The 23,734-nt window shown below is 40.2% G+C and overlaps 1 protein-coding gene across 3 annotated transcripts in view; it reads right to left on the bottom strand.

The window, feature by feature from the left end:
* Positions 1–23,446, bottom strand: part of mov10l1 (Mov10 like RNA helicase 1) — a 66,539-nt gene extending 43,093 nt beyond the window's left edge. The window contains exons 1-9 of one of the 3 annotated variants that reach the window (XM_086010321.1): positions 23,365–23,446; positions 22,434–22,730; positions 16,579–16,684; positions 14,560–14,747; positions 11,489–11,657; positions 8,346–8,458; positions 7,416–7,606; positions 3,122–3,265; positions 695–1,228 (exon numbers count right to left, since the gene is read on the bottom strand). In XM_086010321.1, the coding sequence (XP_085866447.1) occupies positions 695–1,228; positions 3,122–3,265; positions 7,416–7,606; positions 8,346–8,458; positions 11,489–11,657; positions 14,560–14,747; positions 16,579–16,663 (1,424 nt within the window). In that variant the 5' untranslated portion in view covers positions 16,664–16,684; positions 22,434–22,730; positions 23,365–23,446. The remainder of the gene's footprint in view (positions 1–694; positions 1,229–3,121; positions 3,266–7,415; positions 7,607–8,345; positions 8,459–11,488; positions 11,658–14,559; positions 14,748–16,578; positions 16,685–22,433; positions 22,731–23,364) is intronic. The other 2 variants (XM_086010322.1, XM_086010323.1) reach the window with 2 other exon arrangements.
* Between the last annotated feature and the right edge of the window lie 288 nt (positions 23,447–23,734).

Here is a 23,734-nt window from a genome sequence, read left to right as displayed (position 1 = left end):
AGGAGAAACCATCACAGGAGAAATTGTTTCCACTGGCAGGAGGGTTGGTAACCAGAGGACACATTGAAGATAATTGGCAAAAAAGCCAGGGGGAGGGGGAGCTTATGTGAATAATGATAATCTGGAATGGATTGCCTGAAAGAGTGGTGGAAGCAGATTTAATAGTAACTTTCAAAAGGGAATGGGATATATACTTAAAAAGGAAACATTTGCTAGGCTATGGGGAACGAGCAGGGGTGTGGGACCAATTGGATAGCTTTCAGAGAGCTGGCACAGGCACAATGTCCCAAATGTCGTCCTCCTGCACTGTATGATACTACGATACACTGACTATATTGGGACAAGTAGGAATGGGAGCATGCGAGAGTGGCAGCAAAGAGGGGAACAGCAGGAGGAAGGTAGTGAAGGAGAATGAAGTGGTCAACCACAATGAAACTAGACAGCTGGAATTCCTTGATCATCTTGCAGGTGGCTGAGCAGGCTTTTAAAACCAGAAAAAGAAATGAGGTCTTAACATTCAGGCAAAATTAGCTGAGGCTTTCACCTTCTGTGCCATCATTTTTGATCATATCTAATACTTAAACCCCAATGTAGTGCAAGAATTAAAATTAATGCTGGTTACCTTTTAAGCTAGACACTGATCTGCATGTCAATACTCTTTTCAATATAACTTAGTCAATAATAAGACTCTTACTTTGCTTCACACACAAGGTTTATGTAGGCTTTTCCACCAGGTAGTATTTGCAGTGCTGTTTCACCAATTTCTGCATTTGTATTGAGGTATTGTTTCATCTCTTCACATTTTACATCAGCATCATCACAAGTTTGTGGACAATTTAGCCGATCTACTGAACTTGCAGAGACTAATGGCAGGATCGTCAACAGTTTATCTCTAGTGCTTTGTGAACCATGTGTAACATCTTGTTGATATGAAGTTATCTCACGAGGTGTAGGTACATTCGGGTGATCAAGAGTCATATAGGGGGACTTAGAGTCTGGCTGAATCGACATTCTGTGAAGGGAAGAACCGAGGTCCATATATGATGACTGGGATCTAGTCACACTACAGTTGGATGCAAATCCAGTGGGGCTCTGTTGTTGTATGGCTGTGTTTTCAGAGACAAATGGAGTTAGAACTGCTTGTGGTGACACCAGCAAGAACTGATTTCCCCTCTCCCATCCTGCCAGCTTGTAGTTCAGAAGGCTATGGGTCTCTTTGCCTTTGTTCCTGAAAACAAAAATCACAGATGAAGAATGTAAAATAAATAAAATGGCTATGTACAGGAAAAGTTCTGATATCTGGCACCGACGGGACCGAGCTGCTGCCGATCTATCAAAACTTCCGGATAGACCAGCGCTAATGTTGAAGGATACGGAGGTTTTCATCTCCGTATCTGACAACAAACACTGTTGCTTAGCAACAGCTTGTAAACACTCAGCCCGTACCTTGGAAGCGTCTCTGAAGCTGTTGCTAAGCTACAGAGACGCTTTCCAGAGCCTGACTGTTTTATAAAAAATAAAAAATAAATGCTAGAAGAAAAAAAACCTAACCAAAACGGCTGCTGATTTCTGCCGTTAGGTCGAGGTTTCCGGACATACAGCCTCCGGATAAACCAAAGTTTCCTGTACACCATTCCCTCCGTTAATTTCAGAGCTGAGGGGAGCCACAAACATTTAATTAGGAGTCCAAAGACTTTCAGACTTGAGTCATGGCATTTCCATAAACCCATCCAGTATCATTCAACTCCGTTTGGCCAAGTTCTTCTTTCTTGCCTTTGCATTGTTTTCCATAAACACCACGGAATCTTGTGACTGGAATCTAGCACTGACGCTGCAATGCTCTATTCCATAACATAACACCATGGTCAACTTATTATTAGTGTAAAAATCTGTAAGCATACAAGGAGTGCAGATCATGAGCAACATCACTGCAGTACATCATGCACAGCATGAAAGGAGGCACAGTATAACATGTCCCATGCAGACGATCAAACTGTCTAGTATCTCAGCATGTAATTATAATTCCTCATTAATTATTAGCTGACCATACCTACAGCTGTTAGAAGGATAATAAAACTAAAGAAATGTCATACTTTGATACCCGTCTCCTCAAGAGCATATTACATTGTGATTGGTGGCTGGACCTCAGCAGTTCTGTCCGACTGATTAAATGATGTCCTTGCAGTGGAGACCAAAGATAAAACATAACTTGGGTAGCTCAATGGTCACCGGATGTTCTAGTTTATAAAGGGGGGGGGAGGGGTGAAACAGAAAATACAGAAGCTTGTACTAGACCAAATTCTATGCATAGGTAATATCAATAGCATTGTCAGGAGGGAGAACAGAAAGGCAGAAAGTACAGCATGTTCCAAATAAATGCGTTTATGGTACTGGTTCCAACCGCACTCAAATCAGTTCGGGTTGCACTGGCTCATTAATTGTGTTCCTCACTAAGTTCATAATAATACATATGTAGTGGCACTAGAGATTTTGGTAAACATTAGATTCTGGTCTTTCTTTTCCCTGACTTTGAATAACCCAGGAGTGGGAAACAGCTGAGAAAAGGCTAGAATATTGTGATCTCTTTGACCTGTACCAAAAAGGTTAGTGTTTTGTTCTCTTAATAGAGAAATTAATGCTAGGTGACACCTCCTGATGAAGTATCTACAGGGTAGCATTTCACAGTTCTGCTCAAGACTCAAACACATTTTTTTTTTTTGCTTACCTGCTAAATCTTGGGTTAGTGGACACATTTTGTCTCCTATTACATTGATCATTCTTCAATGCAACCCAACTAACCAGCTAGTACTTGTGACTGCACTGAAGTGTCAATATTTTGTTCACGCAGTGGACTCAAGCTTCCATTCAATCCACTTTTGCCTCTAAAAGGCACTCAATGCCAACAAGGTAACATCTAAATTTACTTAAATCTTTAAGAAAATATATGAGTATGAACAGTACTAAATGAAACAGTTGATTTATTTTAGTCAAACAGAATATTCTCAATACAGGGAATCTGTATGCCAGCTACACTAAAATGTAATTCAACTGCATTCATACAAACTGTAATACAGAGACTCATTTATGGCTTTCCTAGATACTGAACTTTATATAAACTTACTCAATCCACACCAGCAAGTCTTTCTTCTCTCCCTGCTTGATGATACCAAAGTCAATCTTCCTTGTAACTTCCAATCCTCCTTTGTTAGAGAACTCCAAGTCAATTTGTTCAAGCTCTTTGTTTGTCATTGAAGGAACTGATAAACTGAAAAAAACAGCCAAATTGCAACAAGTTGTATTACAGGAAATTGCCTTCATCTGAAATACACCTCAATTCAAACCAGGAGGCAAAACTTGCCTAATTAATTAATCAATACAAACAAATCTTTGGATTTACTATTGGGCATTACAAACACAATTTTCTGTTTCCACTCTCCAGATGTAATATGTTCATTTCAGGTTCATTCTACATTTAGTTCACACTATTTCTGTTTGAACAAGATATGTTGTGTTCATTTTTGTATGCTTCATACAATGCCCTCCAGTGAAGGGTCATCTTTTTCCTGGGCAGAATGAGCAAGCTTAAGAAACAGGTTGCACTCTATTTAAATAAATAGGGGGGAATTCATATTAATTTGTATGAGGGCAATAAGATGGATAACCCTGCAAGATATTTTGATAATCTCCTTGGCCAGAATTAAGTTCAGACCAGCTCTTGGGCACTCGTGTGTATCTTGGAGCCTTGTAAAGATGTGAAAATTAGACTTGTGAAGCTTGAATTTTGAAAAGCGAGTTTCAGGTTGGGAGTCTAGGGAGAAGGGAGGTAGGGAAGCAAGGAAAATCAGTGTCTAAGATGGGTAAATTCTAAAAGGAGCAGGTCTTCCATTCAAGGAGAAGGATGCCTAGAGATATTAGGTATTATTTAAAGTTGTGTCAACATCTCATTGTGTTTTGCCAGTTTACTTTATTTAATGCACATGAAATCATCATCTACTGCCTGGTCTGGTCCACCTCCATTTTCTCCTTGCTGCTGTTTTGGGATCCTCTCTGCCACCGCCACCGCTGGCTCCTGCTGACCTACTCTCCAAATCCTAACTGTCCTGTTTTAGCCTTTTCAAAACCTGCAGGGCTCAGAAAGCAGCGTTTTCCAGTCTTCCAGGCCAGGGATGGTTGAACTGCTTAGCCAAATCTTCCTTATGCGCAAGTAAGCTAATGGGCCTTGTTTTACACAGTTAGTTAGAGGCTTTATAACAAGAATAATGTTGTATCATGCAACACACAAAAGCAATATTATACATTGACAAGGAGGAGGAGGATTGGGGCAGAGGTCTGGGCGAGGGCAGCATTTGGTGGGGTGGGGGCGGAGTGAAAGGGAGAAAAGGAAAGCACATGGTTGCTAGTTTCCATTTCCGCCCTCTCCTGTGCTGTGCTGGTAGAATTAAAAAAAGTATATCCAGAGTTTGTGGAGCCCAGATTAGTTTCATTAATAAATTTGACAGTGGAGATTTAAAAAATAAATAGATCATGATGTTTGGGAAGGGTACAGTACAGTTAAAGCATACACGATGACTTGTTATGTCAGCCATCTCACGGAGGCATCAATCCTGTTACACCCTTTAATAGTGGCCTCTATTTACACAATCTTGGATCACTATTGACATTCTACTGCAATGTCATGCAATACTCCCTGAATTATTGAAGAGAGATAGCAGATACAGTCCAAGAACATTACTAAACGCATCTGACACTGATCCTGTACTACACTGCGGACATTACAAACCAAAATCACCATATTATTTTGGCCATTAATTTAGTCTTGGTAATTGGAACAGTATTGAGTTAAAATAAAAACCAAGGTCAAAAACAAACAGCTTACCATCTTGCTAGGTTATAAATTGAACTGATATTAAAATGGGACTTGGCATCCAAAATTATTTTTGAAGTACTGAATATACCAATAGTGTTCAGTAACCATACAATGTAGGTTAAACACAATGTCAATTTATGCAGATATAAAAAGAAACACACAGGCACACTGTCTGAACACCCGCCTAAAAGAGAAAAGGCTGGGGAGGTGGAAACAAGGAAGAAAAAAAACTTCCGCATTTCCGACAGAGTATTTCATTCAAGAAGGGGAAGGATACTTGGGGATATTAGGTATTATTTAAAACAGTGTTAATTTCTCCTTGTATTTGCCAGTTTACTTTATTTAATACACATTAAATCTACTGCCTGGTCTGGTCCATCGCCACGTACTACTCCGAGTTTCCTACTCCATCGCTGCTGCTGAACAGAATGTAAAAGCTTAGCAAAAATAAGTTTAAAAAAAACCCACAGAATTTCTGAACATTCAGAACTAAAGTGGCTGCTCTGTAGAATTCGGCAACAGGGTCTGTATTCCATTGGAGTCTTTAGTTCAACCGAAGCCTCTCGATCTGAAATACTCGTTACTGAAGGCTTTTCCCTAGGTGCTTGTTTTATCACAATGAAATAGGGAATGAATTAAACTTAATCTGAGCTGAATTCATTGTACATGTTCTGTAGAAACTTTCCATAAAGTTGTGTTATAGGAACAAAGGTTGTTGCACAGGAGGAAGCCACGTGACAAAGATAGGCTTAGGCTTGATTGCAATTTACCCTCTAGTCAAATAACCTGCCAACACTCAGTATCAAAGTCAAGACTCATGCATAATAGCCACTTTAGCAAGGTACTGCAGGGTGATCAGGAGAAGGAAAAATGAATGAGATAAAACAAGATGGGGCAGAGAAGAATGACAAGAATAATTCTATCGTTCTGTCTCATTATGATGAGAGATACGGAACTAAATTTGTTTTAATTAGGGTAAAAAAGAAACAGCTTTGGGAGAGGGGAGGGAAAGAAAGGAGGTAGGAGTCATGATTTGCTGAGAGGCTTTGAACTGCAATGGAAAAATGTCCTAATAAACCAGAGACTTTCCTGGGTCTTCAATTTTCTATTCACCATGCTTCCCTACATGAAAGAGACAATTAGAGCACCGTGGGAATAATTGTGTGTTTACACCATCATAGATTGTGTGTTTCTAACTTAATGAGAGGAGCTGCAACAACTACAGGCATTTGCCTTTTTAAACAATCAACCCAGTTTGCATACAATGCAAGTTTAGTGTACTGAACAGTATCCAGCTAATGTTTCTGCTTCTATATATTAAATGTGAGCATTAGTTTTAGTTTGTATGCAGTGGTCCAGTGATGTAATATTTTCCACCTTCCAATACATCCACAAATTCTCAAGTAAGTGGTTTACTGTGATTTGGCATTCATTTTAGACCTGGGCTACACTAACCCACACCTGGCAGAAATAAAGACAAAAATTCTGGTATTGGTCTGATTTTGGAAACAATCAAAATATAAACATGAAAAAAAAATGTAGAGGAAAAGTCCAAAAATGTAACATATCGTATCTTGTAGCGTAGAATGCAGAGACGCTACATCACTGCTGATTCGCTACAGTAGGTTATTCCAGAATCATGAGGGTTTAAAATTACAATCTCTACTTTTGAACAATTTGTGATGTCAGGTACATATTCTGATTATTGACTGAACACATGGATACTGGTAGAAACTTGAGCACCTTTTCAAATTCATTCTGGAATACCTTACACTATTACGTGGAAATTCACACATGAAATATTAACATTGGCCATGAAATCACAGTGCCATGTCTCAAAATGTAAACACTTAGGAAGGGAAAAACAATTATACAATTTCACAAAACAAAGCAGGAGGCAGCCAATCGGGCCAGCGTGCCTGAGCCGGCTCTCTGCACCATCTACCCACTTACTCCCTTTCGCCTGCCCTTCTTCCATACCCTTTAGTTATTTGTTTTCAATTATTTATCCACTGCCCCTTTAAAAGGAATAATAGATCATGCTTCCAACACTTTCTGTCAGGGCAGTCCATGTTCTAGCAACCCTTTAAAGGAAAAAAATCTAATTTCTCCCCACTTTGTTCTTTTGGTGATAAATATACCAATAAAGTAATTAAGTCCCAGTTTTGAGGAGTTGGGTATTTGTTTGTGTACTGCAGTTCCACATTAAAACAGTATTAGACTAAAAGCTTTGGGTGTAAAAGAGAGCGCAATAAATCAACATTACTATACACTAGAAGCTTCTGAAAAAAGAATACCACCCCATAGGGAGGGAACTGTTCTCTTTCCTCAAAATATTTAAGCAAATTAGGGAAGGAATGATAAATGAAGCAGTACTTGAACAAGCATTCCCGTTAAACGGGTTACCGATTAACGGACCATTATGGACTAATAGTTTACCTAGAGGGCTCTACACCAATTGGTTTTGGATTGCAAAATTTTAACCAATTAAGTGAAACATGCACATGGCAAAGTATTCAGTTAATTGCAAAGCTGGATTATACCACACCTCTCTTTCTCTGCAGGTGCGATGCATAAAGCTCTCCATTGGTATAAAGACTGATTACTCTCAATAATCACAAGGTTGACCAAATCATCCTTCTTGGGTACATAAAGGTGTGGTAGTTGGAGAGATTCAAGAGTGAAGAATATGACGTCATCCACTACACCACTTCGATGAAGTATTCTGGTTATTGGTACCTTCATACAAGAAACACAGCAATAAATTTACATTTTATAGTCAATTCAGGCAAGCTGTATAATTAGACATTTGGTTATTCTGCCCAACTATGCTATACTGGAGGTTAATAGTTACAAGAGAAAATTTTACATCAACACAAATACGGTCATCCAGGTTGTGCAGAATGGAATTGCATTCATATTGATCAGTAACTTCCCTTACAAAAACATCGGCTGCGATTTTGCCTACCGAGGCGGGTCCTGTGCGGCCGGGGTTGGTGGCGGGGTGTGACCCCGCTGCTGGCTCCATCCTGCTCTGTGAAAAGATTTTATGATAATTGGGCGTTTGCCAGCCAATTGAAGGATGCCAGACAAATATGATAGAAATTTGCCAGGGAGAGGCTGTTCAGAGGCCTGGCTGGGTACACTGTGCTGCTTGTTAAAAGGGAGAGAGGAAGGGTTAAAAGAGGGATGTTGTTGGAATGAAGGTTGTAGGCCAGTTTGTGATTTAAAAAAAAGTAAATCAAAGTATATGGAGTGTGTCCTGGGCATGTGGAAATGGTCTTACTATAAACCCATTGGGTATTTACATGTGCAAAAATATTTTACTGAATGCTCTAATAGGAAGGAAAGCAACTCAATGGCATGAAATATAAATTACCCCTTGCTCCACAGTATCAAATCAATTTTTTTTTTTTTTTCAAATTACAAAATTCTGCAGTTTCCAAAAAATTTCTTTGCATCTTTAATGAGCACTTACTTTATCTACTCTTTTATATCTAAGTGGTTTCATGCAGCAAGCTTGACTTTTCCAAGTTGTTTGTTCAATGAAATATTGTGCCTGCACCCAATCACCTTTATAGGGTTGAAAACCTGTAAAACAAAAACAAAAATTTTGGCACACGCACCTAAACATATGAGAGAGATCAAGGTTGCGAGAGCTCAAGAGAGGTCTAGAGGGATCAAGATCACGAGAGCAAACCCAAATAGATGCAAGCAAGACCCCCAATGACTAAAATACAAGAGCTCAGAGCAAGCCTTCATATTTTATTTACGGAGGATTTTCATCTGTAGAATGGTTGCATTTTCAGACTGCACAAAATTATTCGCTTAGCACCCTCACCATCATAAAAATGGAGACTGCACATCAGACTGGGCAATCACATCCACAGCCTAGCGGTGAGAGCACACTGTTAACCAGCTGTGCCACCCTATGCCTTGAGTGCCACATTTGTTAAACCTTGAATTAGAAGTCTGTCAGAGGACTGGGCAGAGCACAGAGAGGAACACATTTGGTAGATCCAGTGTCCTGCCTGGGTAGAGTGAACCTGACAGCAAGAAGGGATGAAGCCTGGGCTGGTCTCTGTGGTCAGTACCACACCAAGAGGTTTACTTTTCCACTAAGTCATTGTGGAAGCCATCCATTAGGATTTACTGATAGTTAAACTATGATCTTTTTTTCTTGACTTCAACTGAGACAGTTAAAGCTGTAGATAAAGTTTAACTTTTTCTTTGTGGTTTGTCCACAAAGAAATGGATGAAGAAAACCAAAGCTGACAAGAGAGCAAAAATAAATGTTAGTTTGTGACAGAATAAGCCATATTTCAAGAGATACACCATAATATGAACAGAATTCTGATATTTCTTAATACATGATATACTAGGTTTAAAAATCTAAAGCCTCCGAGACACAGGCTGCAAACAGAAAACAGGCCGGAGATGGAATGGTTTGATAACAAAGTTGTAAACACCACAAGCTTTGAAATGGGAATTGATTGTTAATGCTAATACAATGGCCCTATTGAAAAAGCAAAGGCTTGCTTCCGAAAGGTCTACGGTTTGGAACCAACACAATGAAATGGCCCAAGTAAAGTGTTAGAAACTGACACTTTGAACAGAACAGAATATTAAAAAACAATGTGCCTTTGTAAAAGTAACATCAAATAAGACAGGTAACACGATTAAATATGCAACCAACTAAGATAGCTAGAAAACAAATAAACACTCTGGTTAAAGTGGTTTTGATTTACATATAGTAAATATACTTGCAGAACACTTTGAAGATATGACTTCAATAGATGCACCACGCAATTACATTGTTTTTGTATTGAACTTGGAATACCACGGAGTCACAACATCTGCTAAAACCAGTTAAGCCAATATTAAGAATTGAATGAAAGATCTTCGATAAGAATGACATCAAATAAATACTACGGTCATATTGTTTTTATGCTAACTATTGAACACCTAAAAAGGTAGAGACATAATTATGCATGCAGCAGCTAAATTGACAATAAGATTAGTAAGAATTCAACAGAGAGAATGAATAAGACAATTAGCTTACATCAGCAGGAAACTTCAATGAATAAACCACTAAAACAAAGTATAAAAGATAGAGCTTTTCAGATGAAAAGTCAGAAGTCGCTGAACGGGCAAGCGTTTCTCAACTTCACAGGCATGCTCTAAGTTTTTTAACTTCGAGTCTCGGGTAATCAAGGTATTTGATTTTGGTGGATGTTCTGGATTTAGAAATAAGTAAGAAATGTAGAAATGTAATGAAGTAAAGGTTTGAAAATAAGGATCTCTGAGAAATAAGAAATGTAAGCTATTTGTATTTCAAATTGTTAATGTTGCGACTGACTCAACAGCTGTTAAATGAATGTCAGCTCTTAAATAAATCTATATATTTTTAGAATTGTCTCAAGAGTATTTCTGTATAAACTCAAACCCAATTTCTTTACACTCTTTTGTAAGGAGTTGCAGAATTCTGGGGCTATTCCGGACCCTCATAATATCCGGAAGGTTACAGTCTAGTTAAACTTATTAAAAGTGCTATCCGGAGGATGGTAACATCTTCAGTCGTTCCTTTCCTTTAGGGAGAGATAACCTGAACCTTTAGACCCATTGAAGCGTCTTATAGAATTCGGCTATCTCTAACTTAAGTTGAAGATGAACGTCTGGGGAATATGCCTGATCTGGGGTAGCCTGAAAAAGGCTAGGACTTGTAATTATCCCTTCAAGTTAAGATCCTTAATGTTCTGTATGGCTTTAATCCTCAGTTAATAACTGAAAATGCTTGCAGTTGATTTTGTTTTTGCCTTCACAGCCTCAGCAGCAGGTCCTAAGAAAATTGTTCAGATGACCCGACAAACGTGGTGGCGAAAGGAGCCAATGCTATTGTTACAGAAACTAAGCAGAAGATAGCTAATGTGGAGTGGAATTGCTTTTGGTGGTACAAAGAAAGTCTATAAAGACACACAGTATTCTTGATGGGAGAGGGCATATATTCTTGGAAAGGGAGAACTTCAGGCGCCCTTCCCAGAAATAGGGAGGGAAAATAAGCTCGAGAAAGTGTTTCCTGTCAGAGGAGATAATCTTTTGGGTAACGTGGAGGGTGAATGCCGACACCGACTGATTGGGTCGAAAGGCCTATTTCTGTGTTGTAACTTCTATTTCTAGTATGTATGCATGTATGAATGAATTGCCACTATTTGTTTGCTCCTGATGTTCCCCACCCAGCCTGCAAGTGTCAGCAGATTATTGAATTGGAGACATACCACACATATTCTTTCCAGCAGGGATCACTACATGCAATCAGGAAAAACAACCCTGGATGATTTTCCTACTTCCTACATAAAGAGCATGGAGACGGATTGCAGTGTGCCAACTGAAATCAGACAAAGCTTACTGGGTAAATACAATCAGGGAGCTATGTACTTTAAAAAAATATATATTTTCACTGCAGTGACATACAATTAATTTATAAAGTTTGGACATGCCCTACATTTAATACATTTATCTTTTTACACAAGATATGCAGTGGACCCTCAATTGGTACAGCTGACACTGAAGGAATCTGGTAAGCTAATTGTGTGGCTTTTAAAAAAATTGCTGCACTTTTACCTTCACAAACATCTGCCATGGAGAAATAAGTAGTTTCATTAATGTAGCCACCGTCCTTGGTGCATGAAGTTATAATGCCGATCAGGTTGTGAGTCTCACTTTGTGCTGGAGGGTTTGAGTAGGTACCACGAGCACCATCATCATCCCACTGAATGGTTACAGGTTCCACCTGCAAGAAAAAAATACAATAAATGTAAGAGAATTCCATTCTTCCGGGTATTTGTACAATTTGCATGTGATGCATATGTTCATTTTTTTTTTTAAATGAGCAACAGCAGTTAAAGTAACATTTTCAAGAATTGTCTGTCTTTGCACATTGGCAATTTAAATCCAGGTCAGTATTAGTAACACATCAAAACTTACCTTAGTAAATGCTTTCCAAATAGTTTTAAACCAACAATACATTTTCATTTAGAACTGAAGCAATTTATAATCAATTTATGAGAATAATGAAACCAGGAAAATAATATGGGGGAGAGGGGGAAATGAATTGGATTTAACACGAGAGTGTGGGCGTTAACACATTATCCTTTCTTTTCTGGGACCGGATGTTGAATCCTGCCCAGACTGATGGAAAGACTCTTGGCAACTGAGAATTTCACAAGTTCAAATAAAAAAGACCCTTCAGCCCATTTGCTCTCATTCTTCCAGAATATCAACCCTACCATCTTCCCGCTCCAATATTAGTCCACCTGAACAGGAAGACAAAGCTCCATTTAATATCTCACTTGAAAGACAGAAATTAGTTAGCATGTTTCAACCTCACACCTTATGGGTAAGCATTTTCTGCACTAAACTGAATTTAACAGGACATAAACTAGCAATTTCAAATCAAAGCAGCAGGTCCGCTTTGTGGAAAATAGAAAAAAAAACACACCACTGGTATAGGAGGGTTCCTTCCATAGTTGGGGCTAAAGGATATTGCCAAGGACACAGGAGGCTTTACTTCTGCATTTGAACCATACAATAACAAACCTGACCTAACAGTGTGGTGATACCTAAAGCCTAAAAGCTTGCCGTCTATTCTCATCTTGATGAGTCACCAAAAGTGAAAGAGAAAAAGTTTGCTAATGGAGGGTTGCAAGATAATTTTATATACTATTTGAATGCAATTAGACTGCACCTGAAACAATTACAAACTGACTACAGGGTTGGCTTTTGAAAAACAATCACAAATCTATCAGCAAGCTTTTTTAGACAAGCAGGAGTGTTTTGACTAAATTGGCTGTCATTGTGGATAACAGGAACATCTGTAATCAACCTGAGGGCATGACACTTCATATTTCACCAGGCATATGGCTTAACAGCAGTGAGATCCATAGAATCTCAAATTCTAGCATGGTAGAAAAATACTTGGCCCACTGTGTCTATCCCAGTGCTAGCTTTACACTGGAGCCATGTACCTTAATCACATTTCCATGTTCTCTCTACCCTTCAATATTTTTTCCAATTCTCTCTTGTATTGTGTAACTGTTTCAATAGCTATGTGTGGTAATGCAGTCCATATTCTGATAACTCTTCCCATGGAAAAAAAATCCTTCAAACTGCCCCCTTTCAGAGTACTAAAGCTATCCTTGTTAGTGATTCACCAATGAAGATAATCTTACACTATTCACTCTCAAACCCATTCAAAATGTTGAATACTATTCAATCCCACCTTAGTGTTAGCCATCTGTTCCAATCAGTATCTGAGCAGTAGCCCCCAAATTTCTCAACCCTGCTATTATCTGCCTTGTATCTTTTTCATGGCACCGATATCTTTCTACAACAGAGTGCCCTAAACTGCAGACAGCAATCCAACTTTGCCCTAACATCTTGTATGCAGACTGGAAACGAACAGAAGTGCCTGCATGATGTCAGTACACAAAGGAACCTTTAACAGTAGCAACAATGACAACTACCTGCATTCACATAAGCAGCTTGAAATAACAGATATAATCTGGGTGTTAGAACTGCTCTTGAATTTTTCAATTAACTAATCCACCAAAAACCTTCCCAACTCTGCATGCCTTATATTGGACAAAAATGCTTAACAACCAGTATCTAAGCACCAACTCGTACAGTGGTTACCAATTTTTGTGGTGCGGAAAACTCATTCCATGAGAGCAGTGTACTACAACAACTTGCACTTATAGAGCTCCTTTAACATAGAAAAATGTCTCAAGGCTCTTTATAGACGTAATCAAGGATAGATAATTGAGGGATGCCGGAGGTGACTGTGCAGTAGTGGGAAGGGAAGTCATTGCCAAAGATGCTCCAGCTAGACTTGTTTAGATAAGAGTGGAATCAAGCAAGGGCATTCCCACCAAACTGCACCAGAGGAGGATGGTGTGGTCGACCATGTTAAAGGCTGCAGAAAAGTCAAAGAGAACGAGCAGTGATAACGCACCATGGTCACACTCAATGTGTGGTTTTGACTTTTGTTAGGGCTGTTTTGGTGCTGAGGGGCAGAAACTTGAGAGATTCAGAGAGGACATATGAGCACAAATTAGGGAGGTGGCAACACATTCAAGGACCTTGGAGATGGGGTGGTAGTTTGCAAGGACAGAGGTGTCGAGGGCATGGTCTTTTGAGGACAGGGATGACGACAGTAGTCTTGAAAGCACTTCAAGGTGACTTCACTCCAGCATAAAAAAGCAGCACTACAAAAGACAGGGGTAGCGAATGTGCAAGAAACCAACATCAGCAAACAGGAGAGCAGTCTGATGAAGGGTACATACCTGAAAGGTCATAACCTATCTTTTCTCTTTACAGATACAGAATGACCTGCTGTGTATTTCCAGCATTTTCTGTTTTTATTTCCGATTCCCAGCATTAGTAGCTTTTCCTTTTTATTTTGGGGAGAGACTGGTGACCTTTCCGTATGGAAGTATACTCTGGGGATTCTCTAAACTATGTGCCCAAATATCCTTACAAAGATGATAATGCTCATTTCTGTTTTACATTCAGTTTGCAATTCAAGAATTATATCCAGTGTGAATTAATGCGAATAATGTTAGAAATTTTAAACTCTATTTTCAAAGTTCAGTTTTATCAGAATGGAGTAAGTAACCATCTGTATCACATCCTACCTTGACTGCTTTCCAACCTCCCGATGTCTCATTCTTTTGGGCCACTATGTTCACCTTCTGGCCGATTTGCAAAGGCATACCTCCCAACACATCATTAGAAGTGAAGTAGATGGAGTCATCAATTAAACCATATTTACCACAAAACCTGGTCACAGTACCTCCAAGTACATTTTTATACTCTGTACAATCTAGAAAACAATATTTTAAAAGTTATTTATACAACTGGTATCAGTCAACCATTTACACACGATAGCACTAATATCGCAATAGAATCAGAAAATCTGCCTTTTTATAATTAAAGCTAACTGTCCTTTTTTTAAATCAATCTTCAAAATCCTAAATTTACTATTGCTTGATCAGCTGATGGTTTACTGGGTATAAGCACCATCTGTCCTGTGTAGCACTAAGCCATATAGACAAAAAATTCCAAGTTCAATTCCTGTTCTGTATTTAATTAGCTGATCTCAGCTGGGGTAGCATTTGAACTATTGCAATTAGCCTCAGTGTCCCTTGGCTGAAGAAAAATTAAAAACAGCCAAGGTTTTCACTCCTGATCATTCTCCAATGTCCCCTGCTGGAACGTAAATGTGTGTGGGTGTACGAGTGTGTGTACACACATTAGGTGGGAACAAGATGGCTGTGATACTATCACTGTTGAATAACTTACACATGGCAGACTACACAAGGTCAAGCAATTTGGGCAGCCATCTGCTGCTGAAGATCGTACAGCTGTGTGTCTGCGAGGAGGCCGCAGGTAATGAGCAGCGCAGTGGCAATGGCTGTTCATTACAAAAACAGCAGCTCCTTCCCGTGCGGCCATAAAGTTGATTTGAGAAAACAACTGCTTGATGGAGAGAAGTGGTGGGGAGCAGCCGGGCGCTGCTGAATGGCGCGGTGAATGGTTACCATAGCGGCGGCAGCTGTGTACTGCAGGGAGGAGGAGGAGGGGGGAAAAAAGGAATGCGGGCCAGCAGCTCAGATAAGAACCGACCATCTGCAACCTAAAAGCTACACAAAGTTGTTGGTGTAAATGGGTAGTTTGCCATCAATTTTGTGCTTGGCCACTAATTCTGGTACACGTTAATAATACTTGTCTACATAACATGATTCCTAAACATTTCTGCCCAAATTGTGCATCTAGTCTAAAAATCATTATTGTGCTTTATGACAATTATTTTACATTATCTTAAGAATACTAGAGTACGGAGACACGAGGTAAATGCAAACAGTGAGCATTGTTACATGATCAAAACTTCAGGAATACGTTCAGAGTGGGAAAACTAACAAGAGTCAGCGCCTTCACATATAAGCTGTTGCACTGGCTTGTGACGAACATGCTGAACATGGTAGAAATTCAAATGTCATTTCAAACTCTTATGGTGTTCTTAAATATTCTTAAAACATATTCCAAGTCCTACATAATTTGCAAATAGAAGTAACTGACATGATGAATACAAACCAATTGAAGTTTAAAATAAATTCAAAGATAGTCAGAATGGAGAGAACATAAATCAAAAGCAAATGAGGACTGCTCAAAGGACCCATTAGCTTCTATTTCCATTGTACACTGCAGCATTACTATGGATTTTTAACATTTCAGATCAATACTACGTAGGTTACCAAATTTCTTTGCTCTCATACATGCACCAATGCAACTGCACTCATTTATAAAAAATCTGAATCTATCATTCACAAATTCTTCCCCTCCCAAGACTTTTACTGGCCATTTTTATTTACTGTACATAATCTATGGAGCAAAAAGCTGGGAAAACATCCACAAACAGCAAACTATTTAAAGTGGTGGGTGCTTCTTGCTTGCTACTGATAATGGTATGCAATACCATCAATGCAGAGGGTGCTGGGTGAGTATGTGAGGGGTACACATCAGGCGATATTAATGAGTCTGAAAACAACCATATTTCAGTAATAGTGACAGCAGCACATGTATGTGATTAGATTCCTTCAAAGTATAGGACAATTTCCCACTTTAACATCACAGTATTGAGTAAAATCCAGTACCTGCAGCTTCACATTTATCCTGTTCCAAGTCATCATCAACTTTCCTCCACAAGAAGGTGGCAGCTTTCAATAAGAGGGAGAGCATTGCAGTATTTCTTCACTATATCTAAAATTGGAGAAAATTTTAAATACTGACAAAACACAGCCTACATAGTTGAGCTTACATAATAAAACACTCGACTGTCCCTAAAAGTACAAACTTCTGCATATGAAAGTAATCTGTTATATCTGTACAAGCAGAATGCTTCAGATTGACATAGCTGCTGCAGAGGTTCTTGTCAGTTGGTTAGCAGCAGGAGTTTTAAGAAAATTAGATTACTCATTTTTGTCAGAGTACAAACAGATTTGAGATTTAGAGCAGCTCAACGAAGTGACAACTTAAACAGGAAGTCAACATCAAAAACGTGTCCTGAGCAACAAGCAGCACCACATATTTTAATGTTTTTTTAAAAGTAGGTTCTGACAGCTACAGTAAGCAATTGCTAATGGTGCAGTCATACTGCACATCTCACATTGCTGCAGAGCAGGTTCCCTGGTAGAATTACAAGCTTAAATCAACGTTAGTTTGGAATTTTATGCCAGGTGAGACACAATCCAGAGGAAGTAGTCTTCTGCTACTTCAGCTTCACAACTAGCTTGAAGCAATTTTTTTTTAATTTAAGTTTAAAACAAATTAGGGCAGTCAATCCATTTACAGGAAACTTTGGTTTATCCAGAGGTTGTATGGCCAGAAACCTCGATCTAACGGCAGAAATCAGCAGCCGTTTTGTTAGGTTTTTTTTCTTCTAGCATTTTTTTTTTTTTTTATATAAACAGTCAGTCTCTGGAAAGCCTCTCTGAAGCTGTTGCTAAGCTACAGAGACGCTGCCAAGGTACGGGCCGACTGTTTACAAGCTGTTGCTAAGCAACAGTGTTTGTTGTCAGATACGGAGATGAAAACCTCCGTATCCTTCAACATTAGCGCTGGTCTGTCCGGAAGTTTTCATAGATCGGCATCACGCTGGTCCCGTTGGTGCCGGCTATCGCAAAGTTTCCTGTAATTAGCTTTAAGTTTAATTGGCTCTTGGAAATTTCACTAGCAGTCAGACACCAGTGAGCAGAGTTTTGTTCTGCCCATACAAAGAGTGTTGCGAACAGGCAGATAACTCTGTGCTGGTCGTTCCATCACTCTAAACATTATATGGTTATTACGATCTGGGCATTGTCCTAAATAGTGAAAAAGACCTTTCCTTATGAACCAAAGCATGACCTGAAATGCAAAGTATCTGATAATGTAGTGTATTTGGGGTGACCACTGGTCTGCATAACATCCAGCAACGTTGGTTCCAATAATGAGCAACAGACAGCTGGGCGAATCTTTCCCAGCATGCGGTCGCAGCAACCAAATTAAAAGTAGCTACAACTACAAGATGCTATAAAAAAATATTAAGAGTCCCTTATGATTTGAAACACGACAACTCAACAATCATCTGGTGTCAAATAATGGTGTAACTTCATTAATTAAAATGCCAATTGCAACAAACTAATTTGATCCACATAAGTCTCTGCATATGATATAAACTTACAACTGCGAGTCTTCAGTGTCAAGGTGTTACTGCAAGTGTCAGCTCGACTTAGTGGTATCACTCATGCTTCAGTCAGAAGACTGTGGGCTCAAGCCCCATTCCACAACTCAAGCACACAGCAAACATAGAAATAGAAGATAGGAGCAGGCCATTCGGCCCCTCAAGCCTGTTCCACCATTTAATGAGATCATGGCTGATCATCCAAATTCAGTACCCTGTCCCTGCTTTCTCCCCATATCCCTTTGGCCTTAAGAAATATATCTAACTCCTTCTTGAATATATTTAATGAATTGGCCTCAACTGCCTTGTGTGGTAGAGAATTCCACAGGTTTACCACTTTCTGGGTGAAGAAATTCCTCATCTCAGTCCTAAATGGCTTACCCCTTATCCTTAGACTGCGACCCCTGGTTCTGGACTCCCCCGCCATCGGGAACATCCTTCCTGCATCTAATCTGTTAGAATTTTATAAGTTTTATAATGAGATCCCCTCTAATTCTTCTAAACTCTAGCAAATACAAGCCCAATCGACCCAATCTCTCTTCATACGTCATTCCTGCCATCCCAGGTATCAGTCTGGTGAATCTTCGCTGCACTCCCTCCATGGCAAGAACATCCTCTCTCAGGTAAGGCGACCAAAACTGCACACAATACTCAAGATGTGGTCTCACCAAGGCCCTGTACAACTGCAGCAAGACATCCTTGCTCCTGTACTCTAATCCTCTCGCTATGAAGGCCAACATACCATTTGCCTTCTTAACCGCCTGCTGCACCTGCATGCTTACCTCCAGCTGGCACTACTGAGGGAATGCTGCACGGTTGGGAGGTACCTTTTTTCGGATGCGATGTTAAACATGTTGAGGTGCATGAAAAAGATCCCACAGCACTATTTAGAGAGTTCTCCCCGTATCCTGGATAATAATTTCCCCTCGGCTAACGCCATGAAACAGATTAACTGGTTATTTATCTTGCAAGTGTCAGCTATGGCTCAGATGGTTGTGGTTCAAGTCCCATTTCAAAATACTTGAGCACATAATCTAGGCTGACACTTCAGTTCAGTACTGAGGGAGTGCTGCTCTGTTGCAGGTACAGTCTTTCAGATAAGACATTAAATCGAGGCCTCGAATGCCCTCAGGTGGATGCAAAAGATCCCATGGTACTTTTCGAAGAGCTGGGGAGTTATCCTGGTGTTCTCGCCATATTGGGATTCCCTCCATCTGAGACACCACGGGGGTGGGTGGGGGGGAAAGAGTGTGGGGGAGGAAAGAGCAGTTGGAGGGGGGAGAAAGTTTGCAAACACAGTAGAAGGGGAAAATTGGGGCCAGGATGAGTGTGTGTGGGGGTAGGAGCACCCAGCATAAAGCTTTTTTTAATTAAAAAAGTGTACTTTGCAATAGCAAAATGGAGCTTTAAAAACAGCTTCATGAGAAGACCCAGCTGACAAGATAGGCAATAGGGGGATTTGTTACAGGCAGATTGGCAGGGGTGTGTGCGCAGGGGCATTAGTGTGTGACTTTGGATGTATTGGTGCTGGTAATTCATAAAACAGATTTCAGCAAATTCATATTTATCCCAAATGGATTTGAACATGTAATGGGGACAACCCTCCCCAATATGGGGGAGCAAAGGGGTAAGTCGTTGACAATTACAGTTATTCAATATTCTGAATTAACTGACACTATGAATCCCACTTCTCCAAAGTCTACAATTTTTAGATCAGCATGGAATATTTCTGAAGATTTAGATGCTACTTGGTCTTGGGATTCATTGTTCATGTAGTACTCAATCTTTGCTACTAGATGGTGCAGTGGCAAACACTGAGAACTAAAACAGTGAACTCAATTAACAGAGCCTGTAGAAATACAACTAAATATTTTAGTCTTGGAGCCTAAATGCAAAGCAATTTTGTTCCTCTCTCTCTCCACCCCCTTCCACACAAACATAAAAGTGTAAAATTACATTGTACAAAATTATTCCACAGTTCTGATGAGGGGTTACAGCCAGACTATCTGGACCCAATATTTGAAATGATAAATGATATACAGAAAATCACAAATGTATTAACCAGATGTAAAAAAAAGCATGGACACAATAAATCCCTACTTTTTAAAAATAAAATGAAGAACTCTTTAAAAAGAGCAAGTACATTCAGGATAACTTTGTAGATAACAAATCATTAAAACCCAACACATTTTTGGCATCCTACTATATCGTATACAAAGAAATTGAATTTGAATTCAGTTTTTTTTAAATCTGTGAATAAAAAGCTAGTATCAGTAAAAGCAACCATGAAACTGCTGGATTATTTTAAAAACCCAACTGATTCACTAATGGCTTTTAGGGAAGGAAACCTGCCGTCCTTATCCAATTTGGCCTGTGTGTGACTCCAGTCTCGCATCAATGTGGTTGACTCTTAACTGCCTTCTGAAGTGGCCTAGTAAACCACTCAGTTTAGTAAGAAGGCCCACCACCACCACCTTCTCGGGGCAACTAGGGATGGGCAACAAATGACAAAATTACCAGCGACGTCCACATCCCAAGAAGAGGGTTGTAGGGCTGGAGCAGGTTAGAGAGATAGAGAGGGGCGAGACCATGGAGGAACCTGAACACAAAGGTGAGAATTAAAATTGGAGGCGTTTGGGGATCGGGTCCAATGTCAGTCAGCGAGCACAGGGGTGATGGGTGCAAGTTAGGATGTGGGCGGCAGAGTTTTGCACGAGCTGAAGTTTACGGCGGGTGGAAGACGGGAGAACGGAGAGGAGAGCATTGGATGGTTATGGGACAATTGTGGAAGGCTGGTAAGGGAGGCAGGGAGGGAACAGATCTCCTCTGCTTAAAATAGATCTGGCCTGATTCAGTGAACAGGCTAACCAGAAAAAGTTAAGTGACCTCACTAATAAGGATAACATGGTGTGGCTTTGTTTTATATCGTTATGGAATAAATTCAAATGTAGGATGCACTACTCTGTTCAGGCATTTGCAATGTGCAAAATAAACTAATTTCTTGGGTTTTCCTCCCCCCCCACATTGATCTTGTCCCACCACAGCATTCATCAATTCCACCTCTCAGAAGATTGGCGAAATGCACAAAGTCGCATGAGAGCGATTAGGGCATCTTGTTCATATAACATGGTGCTTTTGTTCTATTTCCAGGTTATGCTATCATGACAACTTATTAGGCAGTACAGGTCAGCTACTAACTGAACTTAGTAATTACAATGAGATATTACACAAATTACAGTTGCATTCCCCTAGAATTTAGAAGGTTGAACGGTGATTTGAAATAGTTTAAGATATTAAGGGGAACAGATAGGGTAGATAGAACTATTTCTACTGATTGGGGAGTCTAGGACTAGGGGGCATAGTCTAAAAATTAGAACCAGACCCTTCAGGTGTGAAATTAAGAAACACTTCTACACACAAGAGTGGTAGAAGTTTGGAAGTCTCTTCCACAAAAAGCAATTGATGCTAGATCAATTGTTAATTTTAAATGTGAGATTGATAGATTTTTGTTAACTAAATGTATTAAGGGATATGGGACAAATGCAGGTGTATGGAGTTAGGTGGCAGATCAGCCATAATCTCATTGAATGGTAGAACAGGCTTGAGGGGCTAAATAGCCCACTCCTGTCCCTATATTCCAAAAATTGTCAGCATCAAAAACCTTTGGATTCAATTACTGTCAACATCTCTGCCATGTTTTAATCCTCTACAATTTTTCCAGCCGGTATTTATATATTTATGATACTTAACATTATCTGAATTACTTCTCGCAAGTATTCTTCAGGCCTAGAGAATAAAACTTTGAAATTACACGTAATTAGTGAGCCGTCACCTAGTTACACGTGCAACATCGCATCAATGTGGCAATGTGGCACTATCAGGATTTTTTTCTTGAAATGGGGCAAAATAAAATAAATCTACAAATGCAGATATCCACTAAATAAACGCACGAGAATAAAGTCCAACTGAACTTAGCAGTAAGTTCTGACGAAGGGTCATCGACCTAAAACGTTGACTCTGTTTCTCTCTCCACAGATGCTGCCTGACCTGCTGAGTGTTTCCAGCATTTGCTGTTTTCCAGCATCCATTTTGCTTTTGCATTAGTAATAAGCACATTAAATGTTGCATTAGTAATAAGCACATTAACTGTTGTATTAGTAATAAACACATTTCACCAACTCAAAAGCATCCACCAAACCTTTTTCCCCCCAAAACTACCATGTACAGAACCCCTCAGGCAGCCTGAACCTTGTACCAGGCCTTGACCCGCCTTCCGCCGCCGACACTCACCCGCCCTACACACCTCCCAGGATCTGTTCAGTGCACACGCCGTCCGCACTCACCCACCACGCGCCCCTCCCGGGGACTGTTCTGCGCACGCGTCACCCGCCTCTAACATCACAGCGGCACGTGCCCCGGCGCGCTCCCGCGCAGCCGCCTCCCGGGTGCGGCGCACGTGCCGCGCGCAAGCTCGGTGGCCTTCAGGACTTCTTGTCTAAGCATTTGCTCTGCTCATTCTCTCTCTCTGAAGTTGTATTATTGTTTTTCGAACAAAAAAAGTTTTGCCTCTTTTCAATTGCCCATGTTCTGGAAACACAAACCAAGTGTAATTAGGATGACCAATAGTTGTGTGTCAGATATGCCGAATTTGCATAAGACTTCTAATTCAACTGCTGGCGAAATACAGTTCTAGTTCAGGCAAAGACATGGGCCCTGAAATTAGGATCGGGTGCTTGCCGCGCGTGCAAGCCCCCGATCTGCACTCACCCTGCGCACCAACATCTGAAGCCCGGGCCTGCTTGCATTTCCTGTCACTGGCCCGGTTCAGGTGTCGGCACGCTGTGCTAACCTGATCCAGCGGCGTAGTTAGTGCGATGTGCCGGCTGGGATCAGGTGAGCACTGTGCAGCCAATCAGGGGAGGGGAAACTCATTCATGAGTTTGACAGAAAGAGCTGTCAAACTCATGAAAAGTCCTGGCGCCAAAACACTACTTAAACCTGAAAGAAAATTTAAAAAAACATTGCACTACTTAAATGAACATTAAAGAACTCTGAAAAACTATTTTAAACAATAATTTTAAAATTTGAAATTTTTTTTTTTTTAAATCCGGGCTAAAACTAAACTTACCTTACTGTAAATTCTTTAAAAATAACAAACCTGTGGGAAAAAAAATTCTCAATTGTACTAAAAGCCCACTTACCTGGAAAACTAAGTACTTACGTGTGGTTTTTCAATGCGTAAAGACCGGAGGCCTTTACACACACGCAACTCTGGAAAAAAAAAAGAGGAATTTCACTGCGCACGCGCTGCCTGTGCAGTCGCGCGCGTTCTGCCTCTTAACCCCTTGGGTCAGAGGACAGGAAATGCCGGTTTTCAGCGCATGCGCTGTGCATGCTGAAAACCGGCAATTCCTCCGGGCACACGCGTGAGTACCCCGTCCGTACTCACGCGTTGTGCCCGGAATTACTGGGCCATGGGTGTGTACTTTTAGAGGGAAAGGCAGGATGGCTTTTTTTCTCATTCAACAACAACAACTTGTATTTATATAGTGCCTTTAACATAGTAAAACGTCCCAAGGCGCTGCACAGGA

This window comes from Somniosus microcephalus, chromosome 17 (assembly GCF_052327205.1).
Source record: "Somniosus microcephalus isolate GS21.2 chromosome 17, FLI_Smic_1.0, whole genome shotgun sequence".
In the NCBI taxonomy this organism is placed as follows: domain Eukaryota; kingdom Metazoa; phylum Chordata; class Chondrichthyes; order Squaliformes; family Somniosidae; genus Somniosus; species Somniosus microcephalus.
Note: the sequence above shows the minus strand (reverse complement) of the source record. Positions and strands in the feature narration are given on the sequence as shown.